At 44.1% G+C, this 11,022-nt stretch overlaps 1 protein-coding gene across 1 annotated transcript; it reads left to right on the forward strand.

Moving 5' to 3' along the window:
* Window positions 1-35: 35 nt before the first annotated feature.
* LOC119656859 (solute carrier family 25 member 40-like) lies at window positions 36-8,779 on the forward strand. Its single transcript, XM_038063512.1, has 7 exons — window positions 36-691; window positions 7,149-7,312; window positions 7,389-7,689; window positions 7,760-7,858; window positions 7,922-8,019; window positions 8,085-8,166; window positions 8,260-8,779. The coding sequence occupies exons 1-7, from the start codon at window positions 544-546 to the stop codon at window positions 8,490-8,492; spliced, it is 1,125 nt and encodes a 374-aa protein (XP_037919440.1). The 5' UTR covers window positions 36-543; the 3' UTR covers window positions 8,493-8,779.
* Window positions 8,780-11,022: the final 2,243 nt, after the last annotated feature.

Here is an 11,022-nt window from a genome sequence, read left to right on the forward strand (position 1 = left end):
TCCAAAATCGTAACTGATGAGAATTAAATGCGTAAATCAAAGAAATCAGAACGTTTTTATTTATGAAAATCAAATCCCAATTCCATGCAAAACTAAGCTCACGTGCATTAAAATTAGTCGATTCACGTTTACAGTTTGAGAGCTTCAGTACATCTATCACTATTCAACGTATCTTCGAACATCCGAACACACATTTTTTGATATCAGCTGTTCCGCACCGGCAACAGTCTGTCAAATGTTCTAAACCATCACAAATTTCAATGCATTCGTTTCACCTTCATCTTCCGGCAAGAGAAATATAGTTTTTCGATAAATTTAGTGAATTTTAGACCAAACCCACCGACCTTATCAAACTACCCAAATTGCGGATACCGATAAACCTACGAAAATTAATTGTGTCGTGTTTATTTCATTTCGTTACTTTCCTATTGGAAAAAAAAACCGAAAAAAACAAAAGCTATCGTGTATGAAAATTTGTGATGATAGTGGAAACCGCCGAGTTAGGAATTCAAATAACAAACTCTTAGGAAAAAGGACATTGACATGACTGAAGCTAGGAGTAGTCAGCCCCCGGAGAATGTGAGCAACGTGGTGAAGGCGCCGTGGAACCGGGACGATCCTCGCTTCAGGATTCGGCCATACCAACAGGCCGCCTCCAGCTGTACGGGCGCGCTCATAACGTCATTGTGTAGTAAGTTGTGTAATTGTTGGTCTGAATGATAAACAGTGTCTATTTTTAACTGACCATGGACACTATCGCCATAATTGATAGTTGGAAGAGTCGGCGGGTGTTATCTTTGCTTGGAAGGTCAAGAGAAGTGCGGGCTGGTTAGCGCAACGGACGTATCGTGATAGCAGAGACAGATAGGGGCAAGCCAAATATTTTGCAGCGCAAATAATGAAAGAAACGATAACTTCGGCCACCCGTAACCGGGCGATCTTTAAAATTTTCTAATTAGAAGTTGATTCGGCGCCATTCCAGCTATGTTTTAGCCAAACATCCTGGGGGTCGATGTCTATAAAAAATATATTGTTTGTCTGGTTGTGAGGTGGGTTCAAGGTTAGTAGTTAGTTTGTTAATACCCAATTTTCAAGTTTGTGTTTATCCCAACATCCGCAATATGGTTCCCCCTATTGCTCTCTGCAGTTCTGAGTGCTACCCGACTACCGAAGGAAATGAACGCTACCTCAGGGTAATGGAGACTTCACATAATTGCACAACATGCTTCCACCACACCCAAAATCAGGATTTTCCCAACCGATATGAGATGCAGCGATCGTGGAAAAATTCGCATTGACGCAGACTCACTTGCTAAGATTAGTCTGAGCACCGAAGTCGAGGAAAACGAGCAAAGGCCGACCGAAACAACGATGATTTCATGCGTTGTGAGTCTCTGGAGTTCATCCCAGTCAGGCAAATTACCTAGAAAAGTCAAAAAATCGTTTTAAAAGAGCCGATCTCGCTGCCAATGGGGACAAAGGCTAAAGAAAAAGAAGAGTCCATCCCATGTATTACCGAACTCCATACAACTTGCATTTGGGTTCCGACCAGAATCTGAAACAGCAAAAGATTTGGGGAATCCCCGGGAGAATTCTGAAACCATCGCGAAATAACAAAATAATGCCGCGATCGCGCGCATTGAGCTCAAAACTCGGGACACATGCACCGCAATTGAAGAGCGCAGATCCATGATAGAACGGACCCTATTCCGATGCTGTTTTTTCCTCAGGTGTTGGTGAGGCGTAGGGTCGTATTATATGGAGGTGCCCCCAGCCAAAACAAGGAAAAGGCAGGGAGTGTCTTCAAATTAATAGCCATTTTCCAGGTCATGTCCACCATGATCTCATTGAATTTGAGGCAACTTATAAAACGGCTCCCTTTTCCCGCCCAATCACTGCTGATGGTCGATCCCCTTTAATATTTGTTTTCGGTTTCACGTCACTATTCGCGCTGCGCAACTGCTTCTCGATCCATTTTTTGAAATCTTTTGCTTTTCGACATGATAAACTTTGCAGTATGTTTTCAGGGAGGCAGAGTCCAGCCGGCTCAGATGTTGAAAGCCAACCCATAGCATTCATGAAGGAGAGCAGCTCTCCCACCCTGCAGGTTGAAATTTCCCTGAGATCTCCAAAGAATGGTTTACCCAGTGTTCGTAGCCTGACCCCAGCTAGACCTGGGCAATCGCAGACGAAGTGTCTGAGAGGTTTCTCCCCTTCCCTGCAGCTTTGGCAATGAGAATTGTAGGGTATGCCAAGCCTGGCGGCATGGTCCACGTGCAAACCGCATATCTATATATTATCTTGTATGCATTTGCACGTGTCTGCCACAAGAGCTCTCGTGAACGGGCTATGTTATAAGCGGGCCAAATCCTCCAAGACTTGGCACAGGTGATAAGCCTGTGCCATCAAAGGCCCGCGACTTCTAAGTAGTGCGAGTAGATTCCGCTCTTGACAGTCGCCAGCGAGACACAGACATTACCCGCCGAGGGACTGCCAAAAGCAGTGCCCCGCCTGGCCAATCTCTCAGCCCTCTCATTCCCCTCTATGTTCCTGTGCCCAAGAAGAGTGACCTTGAACGTGCCGCCCAGACTGTCCACCGTGGCAGGGACTGCAGGGAAGTGCAGGCCAGTCTGAAGGATATCGTCGCTGAGTACAAGGCCTTAATGGCCGCTTGGCTGTCGGTCAGAATAGCCAAGTTACGCTTGGGACCCGGATCAAGCTTCAGCCATCCACAGACTTCCAGTATCGTCAGTACTTCCACTTGGAATACACTGGCGAAACCTGGGAGACCATACGACTCGTATACACTGTGTGTATTCGAGAAAACCCCCGCACCGACTCCACAGACCATCTTTGATCCATCGGTGAAGAATACTGTGTCATAACCTTGCAACACACCGCCGGTCTGTCACTCTGTTCTGATTGGAAAGTCCATAGCAAAGTTTCTCGTGAAGTTCAGCTTGCGTGTGGCATAGTCCGTGGAGAATACCCAGATTTCCCGAGGTACTTCGTTTAGGATGTTACTGTGACCATAGGGCTTCGCTGTCCAGCATCCGGACTCACGTAGCACATTGCACGCTACAACGTATTTATAGTGGAGGGGGAGGAGGTGTAGGAATAAATTGAGAACATCTGCCGGGCAGGACTACAGTGCCTCAGTAGCACCTACACAAACGGTTCTTTGGATCCTATTAAGCTTTGTTCTATTGTACTTTTTGCTCAAAGCCTGTCACCATACAATAGAGCCGTATCTTAGGTGAACACACAGAGAACCATCCTCGGTCGGAGACTCCATTTCTTTGCAAAGGTTCTCTTACAGGCTATACAGGCCGTCTTAACCTTCAGTTCTATGTTCAATCTCTAATTTAGTTTTGGATCCAGGACTACACCCAGATACTTTGCATTGGAGGAAAAAATCAATCTTTGTTCATTCAGCCGTGGTAGGTGGAATTCAGGTACCCTTGTCTCGGTGGTGAATAGCATCAGTTCCGTTTTGGTTGGGTCTATGCCGAGTCCGCATCTTGCGGCCCAAAAGCACACCTTTCGCAACGCCACTTCGATGATGTTGCTCATAAAGGACGGAAACAAATCGCCAGCATACGCCACTACCTTCACCCCGGCGGCTGTCCAATATGCGTACGATTTCGTGCATCACTTTTAATTAGAGCACCGGAGAGATGGTGCCACCCTAGGGTGCCTCTCTTTATAGCTCTGATCAAGCAGTTGTCTCCCAGATTTGACTGGATTATGCTGGTACTTGGCATGAATATAATCCAATGTGTAGAATACCCATCCAATTCAATACTAGTCAAGGCTTCTTTGATGGCGCTGGTACTAACGTTGATTAATGCTCCCTCTATATCTAAGAATTCACTGCTTGTACTGCAGTGACCACTCAACCGTGCCAATTACCTCGTGGACAGCGGTTTCTGTGGATTTGCCTTTGAGGTAGGCGAGCTGGGATTTAGAGAAAGGCGTTCTCTCCACAATCGCCCTCAAGTGGATGTCCAGGACGCGTTCTAGGATTTTCAACACCAATGAGGTGAGGCTGATTGATCGAAAGTCCTTCGTGTACTCATGACCGCGCTTGCCCACTTTCGGTATGGAAACCACTCGTGCACGTCTGCAGGACTGTGGTATGTATCCTCCAGAGAGTCAGCTCCGGTAAATCTCAATAAGCCACGGCACAACCCTTTCCTGCTGCTTCTGTAGCATGACCGTCATTATGCCAGCTGGATCCGGAGATTTATATGCACAGAAGCTGTTTGTAACCCAGGCAATCTTATCCTCGGTAATTACCGATTTGATAGTCTCGCACGGCTGGGGTGGCTACTTAAGGGAGTCATCCGAGGAATCGATTTTTTTGGCATCAATTGTATCTAAATATAGTGTAGAATATTTGGGCAAAGGGATTTTTCGATGTTCGGAGTCGTTAGGAAATTACAGTGTTAAACAGGTAAAGTGTCGTGTATCAGATTTATGTCGACCGCCGTAATGAAGCGCCAATTTACGGGATCGAACGACGTTCGAATGACTTGTTTTTTAAGGAGCCGAACTTTTACTGATTAAGTATAGCAGATTAATAGTTAGCTACCGTTTTATGGTTAATAATCACATTTTAATTTTTAAATGGATTTCTCTCGAGACTGCTTGTTGAAAATCTTCTGCCTCCATAGCCTAAAATCTATCCAACCAAATTTAACAAGGCACCAAAAATTTACCTTTCAATATTCTTTAATAATTCTAGTTTACGGACCGTGGTTAAGTCCGTACGTTAAAATGTCATTCGTATTCGTATTTGTATTTTTATGTAGTTCTTCACAAAAAAATCCCAAAATAAGCGAAAAAACGGCCTTCACTCATAGTCTCTTATTCCTTAGTCTGAAGGGTAGATTTCAGCTCCAGAACTCTTTTCTGATTTAAGCTGTCGGTGGAGAATACGTCAGTATACCCTGACGTCCATTCTTCTGGTTTGTCTCAGTTTTCACTAGGTTTGATAATAACTTCAGAGAAGAAAAATTAGAAGTTGTCCCAATATGTCTTCAAATTCTCGGTACGTTTTTCCCCACGCACCTAAACGAATTAACCGATGCTTCACTCTCGTTGCAGAGGCAATAATAAGTAAAATAGGTGTGCCAGACGTCGTTGTCATGGCACCGATAATACCCAGATACCTCGTTGCGGTGAGACTAGCTTGGAGCCGGATCCAGTCACGCGATTTCAAGCTCCTCACTTCCAAAAACTGTTAAGGATCTGAGAAGGTTCTTGGGCGTGTTAAACTTCTTTCATCGTTTCTTGCCCAAGGCCGCTCATCATCAATCGATTCCCAACGCCTTCTTATTGAGCGGAAAATCAAAGAATTCCATCTGATTGTGTGGTACCCCGATGCTGTCCAGGCGTTTGAGATCACCAAGCAACGGCTGGTGGATGCTACATTTCTGGCATTCTCAGCGAGATGTCACCCTAGCCGTATTCGAGGATGCTTCAGGCATTCTCATTCACCAAAAAGTGAACCGAATCTGGCAACCTTTGAGCTTCTTCTCCAAACAACTGAATCCCGCTCAACGGAACTGCAGTACCTATAATCGTGAGTTATTAGCCACGTACCTCGCAATTAAATACTTCCGTTACTCCGTTGAAAGACTACAAGCCACTCACTTTTGCTTTGAAACAAAAGCTCGACAAAGCGTCCTCTCGCCAACTTCGGGACTTGAGCTTTATATGCCAGTTCGCTTCACAATTCATCCCGATCATGCAAGACTCGCACCCTTTGCGAGACTTGCATGGTTTCAGGTATTGCCTCACAATCATCGATAGGTTCACGTAGTGGGCTGAGGCATTACCTCTGAAAGATATTATTGTACAATCTTGTGCAGAAGCCCTCTGTTGCGAATGGATTCCACGCTTTAGTGTGCTGGCAATTATAATCACCGACTAGGGAACGCAGTTTGAGTCTTCCCTTTCCTCAGAGTTGGGCAAACTCCTCGGCTTTAAACCCCCAGCGGACAACCGTGTACCAACTCCTCGGCTTTAAACCCCCAGCAGACAACCGTGTACCATCCGCAGTCCAACGGGATGCTGCACAGGACGCTGAAGGCCTCTATAATGACCCAAGACGACCGTCCTTATTTGCAGATCCTGCTACTTGTTCTACTTGACCTCTGGAGCAATGAGAACTACGCCGACTGCGGCACTGTAAGCTATCCTAAATCTACCCCTTTCCATTGGAGCGTGGAAAGCGGCCAATCATACAATCATGCGTCTATCTGGAAATTCCTTGGCAAACATCCGGTAGCTCTGATGCCGGCCGATCATATGGTTTCCAGATTCGTCTTTGACAACACATAAACTGTCGTAATCACCAAAAGAGAACATTGGTCGATAAATGGCCATGAGCTTTTCAGATTACAGGCGGATGGGGGCAGAGGTGTTCACGGGGAATCGGATTATGAAACTGGCCTGATCGCTCGGAAAAATGATGACCATATTCCAGGCGGGGATATATGCCATTGGCAGCAGAAGAATGTTTGCGAAAAAAATGGGAGGTCGCACCATTCGAATCTGCTCCGACAGTCAGTCAGCATTATCAGTACTAAACAGCAACGACATATCCACCCAGTTGGTGTGGAGTTGTCATCAGGTGCTGCTGAAACTTGGCAGACTTAACGAAACATTCCTGATGTGGGTGCCGGGGCATTCAAACATCGCTGGTAATGAGGAGGCTGGCAGACTGGCTCGCCAAGGGTCTGGATCCATAATGGTGAGGCCAGAATCAGCTTTTGGAATCCGGCCATTCACTGCCAAGTTTAGTTTGAAGGGTGAAATTGTAAGGATTCACGCAGCCGAGTGGAGAAATTTGAACTTATGCCGACAGGTGAACCTGGAGTCGCCAGAGCGGCATTTTTGTTGTCCCTTAAGAAGTGGGACATGAACACCCTAGTAGGGCTTTTAATAGGGCACTGTTCCTAAACTAAAGATTGGGATGGTGATTTTGGTTATGTGCAGCCAATGTGAGGAGGAGGAAGGAACTAACTAAACTAACTAAAACATCTAGAGCCAAATAGGCATATATGTATGATTCTCCATAGAGCCAGCTACCACATTGTATATAACATTCAATTCATGATTCATTTCTGTTTTTTTTTCAGTGACTCCACTTGATGTTGTAAAGACACGCCTTCAAGCACAACAAAAAGCTCTAGTTTCCAACAAATGTTTCCTATACTGCAACGGCCTGATGGATCATTTATGCCCATGTGGTCCTGGGGGAACAGTTCCTCAACAGAAAACCCTCCACTTCAATGGCACATTAGTAAGTCCCAAATGACTCCGCTTCCTATAATTATTTGAGATATTTCATTTAAATATTGGCTCCATTTTCCTCACAGGATGCTTTTGCAAAAATCAGCCGGGCTGAAGGAGTACGTTCACTATGGTCTGGTCTCGGACCCACATTGGTCCTCGCCGTTCCGGCAACAGTTATATACTTTGTAGCTTACGAACAGTTTAGTGCAAGATATAAAGAACTTTACAGGAAATACATAAATCCGTCGTTGAATAGCCAACTGACGACGCCAATTATGATACCAATGCTGTCGGGCGCAACAGCTCGAACATTGGCTGTTAGTATTGTAAATCCATTAGAATTAATTAGGACGAAAATGCAGTCCCAGAAACTCAGTTATTTAGGTGAGATAAAAACTCTTTTCTTGTGGTTTGATTGGCATTGTCTTCATGTATGCCCTTTATTTACATATAGAACTTCAAGATTGCCTTAGAGCCATGATAGGAGTGAAAGGTGTTGCAGGGCTTTGGAAAGGATTAGTACCAACCTTGTGTAGAGATGTCCCGTTTTCTGGTGAGACACAATTATGCAATATTTGAAGTGGAACATCAATTTCGATCTTACTTTCTATTCCAGCTATTTACTGGACGTCGTATGAGAATTTGAAACACGCTTTCCACGTTACTACGCCATCGTTTGGTTTTAGTTTTTTCGCGGGTGCTGTTTCTGGTTGTGTAAGTATTTTTGGTCAAGGAAAAATATTTTTATGTAATTGCATTTATTTTCTGTCTTTTTAAAGATCGCTGCCTTTGTCACCACACCATTCGACGTAGTAAAAACTCACCACCAAATCCAATTTGGTGAAAAAGTAATATATATAGGTGAGTTGAGCGGTTATTTCTTCCTCTGGTATTTTGATTCTTGTGTTCTCATCCTTTTTCAAAAATTGACTCCACTCTTCAACTTTTTTCCAGACAAACCTCCTGCTCAACTGCCATCCGAAAAGATGATTCAAACTTTGAGAAAAATCTACATTTCCAATGGGATCAAAGGATTATTCGCTGGGGTTACGCCGCGCCTAGTAAAGGTCGCTCCCGCGTGTGCGATAATGATAGCATCATTTGAATATGGGAAGACATTCTTCTACAAACTGAATGTGAAGCGATACGAAGAAAGCCTTGAAGCCTTGAATAAAAAGCCTATATAGACGAAAACATTGATAAAAAAAGAAATATCTGATTTTTTTCGTTGAAGAAAAAACTTACATAGAAAAATGCAGATTAGTTAAGACGATAGGCGTACATATCAAGGCAACTTACTTGAATCTGTAAAATCCACAAAATTGAGAAAACAATAATTTTTTTATTGTGGCTTTTTATGTGTTATGCACAGAAGAAAATATTTTTTTATTGTACATGAATGAAATTGATATAAATCATCACTTCTAGGATTAAGGTTTGGATGGAAAAAATTCGGTCATTTATGTAGACACAACTTTGCCTTTTGATTTTCCCACTCAATTTTGTTATTTTTCTCCTTTGTTTTACTAACAAATTAAACAACGCCCTCGTCTTCAAGATAACTCTTATGCTAGATTTGCAGAAGTATCTATCTTAGCTAGAAGGGAAAGATAATTTGGAAACCCACAGATCACAGTTCAATTGAAGCATTACAACCTAACGTTGCAGATCCAGATCCCATCTCAGAAATCGCTCAGTGAAACCGTTTATTGCTGAAATAATCTTTGGGTGATAATCCTCATCTTTCATAAACCTGCAGAAGATGATACGTCTGCCTCCTTGCAACACTAAATCGATTTCTGGCGACATTCATTTTAGCAAAGTTGGAGAATGGCACGAAACTGGTGCCACTCGATATTCTGGGGATTCATTCTCCTGTTCACATTCACACAGGTGTCAATGCATTCGAAGTGCACGTAGTGGGGATACTAAGGGCCTGTCGATGGTTGGGGTATGATCCGATCCCCAAGCCGGCCACGATTAATGCCTTGTACTCAATGGCGACATCCTCCAGGCACTTGGGGAAGTGCAGATGCACACTGACCAGCCCGTGAAGTGAGAAACATATACAGTGGTTAAAACTGGAAGCAGCTGTTTTATTCCATGATTGGAAGCAAGGGAAGTAAATTAATAAGAAATTGGTTTTCAGACTCCCGTGGGATTTCTCATGTAACGGAACACAACGGCCCGAGGTAATAACGCGCCCGAAGAGTAGTAAGGCAGCACTGAAGAACACCGTCGTCGCAATTAAGAAAATACCCGCTAACAGGCAGTATAGTTTCCAGGACGAACGATGGAATCTGGAAAACGCCTCATGAACCATAACCAATCGTTTCACTACCAAATCTTATCCTTCTCCTGCTGGTCGAGAACCTCTTCTAATATATGACGAACACACTAGACAAAAACAAGTTTCCTGGATACCACAGATTATAGCTTCCATCCAGCAAATCTGTGAGGAGTCGGATTTCTGGTCAACCCAAAAATGAAATCCACAAACAAAAACACGATCATTAGGCATTCTACTTTCTTCAATTTTAACTGTAGACCTGCTGCATTAGGCGATCACTTCACATTGACGTGCTTGAGATAAGTTTTTTTGTGCGGACCTAGAAAAAAACTTGAAGATATCCGCCGTGATGCGTGCATGATGGGAAGGGGAATGACGAAAGACGCTTCCATGATGAACACCAAAGGAGACGTGGAGGGATAAAGCGAAGAAAAAGAACCCATGGTTTCAGATGGGATGATGTTGTAGGCTAGAGCGCCAGACAACTATTAAGAATATCGAATTGATGGAGCTTGCCACCAAGCCGTGAAGTCTGGAATTCCTTACTAAATCAGGCCTAGACCAGATGCAGAATAAGTCGATTCGCAGAGCAATTTGAACTTTCCGCCAGACTGCTTTTTTCTCCCCTATTGGAACGGTTATGCTGTCTTACCAAATAGACGCTGTTCTCACTTTCTTAATGACGAAGAACTAACTGAGCTGGGATAGTTAATAATTTTCCAGAACTCAGCAACAACTTCGTCAAGTCCCGTTGTTTCTCTCGGGAACCTGTGTAAATGGTAAAAGAAAAAATTTGATTCGTGCTCGAAGTATCCCCGCCATCTGTTCGTCCTGACTAGCTAGTTGATAAAAAAGCTACCGACTTTGTCGTTGACACAATAAAAGTCTGTTGCCCGATTAGCGGCGATTATATGGGGCATAGCGCTTTAACATTGCCTAAGTAAGGTTATTCACGGTTCGCTGAAATATGCTTCCTCAGGGCTTCGTGAAACATTTTGCACTCCTTCTTCACTGTTGAGCCAAGTGCTCCCGGCTCGACCCACTCGTCGGCCATCTTGGAAGAGTGGTCTCCACTGCGTGGCGTAGCTAACAATGCAATTATCTTCCCTCCTTAATGTGTGGCGTACCTATTGCCACTTCCGCCTTCTGATCAACTCGTGCTCACGTAAAGCCTGTGTGTCGATAGTCTTTGTTTGTTTGTTGTTGTTTGTTGTTTGTTTACAAATGTTGACGAAGGCTTGAAAGGAAGGGATAGTATGATGATCCATCAAACTGAGAAACTTGGTCTTATCCTCCGTCCAACCCTACTTGCTCTTTTCAAACCCAGAGCCTTTTAGCCAAGGTCCATGACCCGGCGAGAGCGCCAACAGATGTCATCAGCACAGACGATGTGTTTGAGGAAAAATGCCATCGTCCATTGAAGTCTT

This window comes from Hermetia illucens, chromosome 5, assembly GCF_905115235.1.
Source record: "Hermetia illucens chromosome 5, iHerIll2.2.curated.20191125, whole genome shotgun sequence".
Classification (NCBI taxonomy): Eukaryota; Metazoa; Arthropoda; class Insecta; order Diptera; family Stratiomyidae; genus Hermetia; species Hermetia illucens.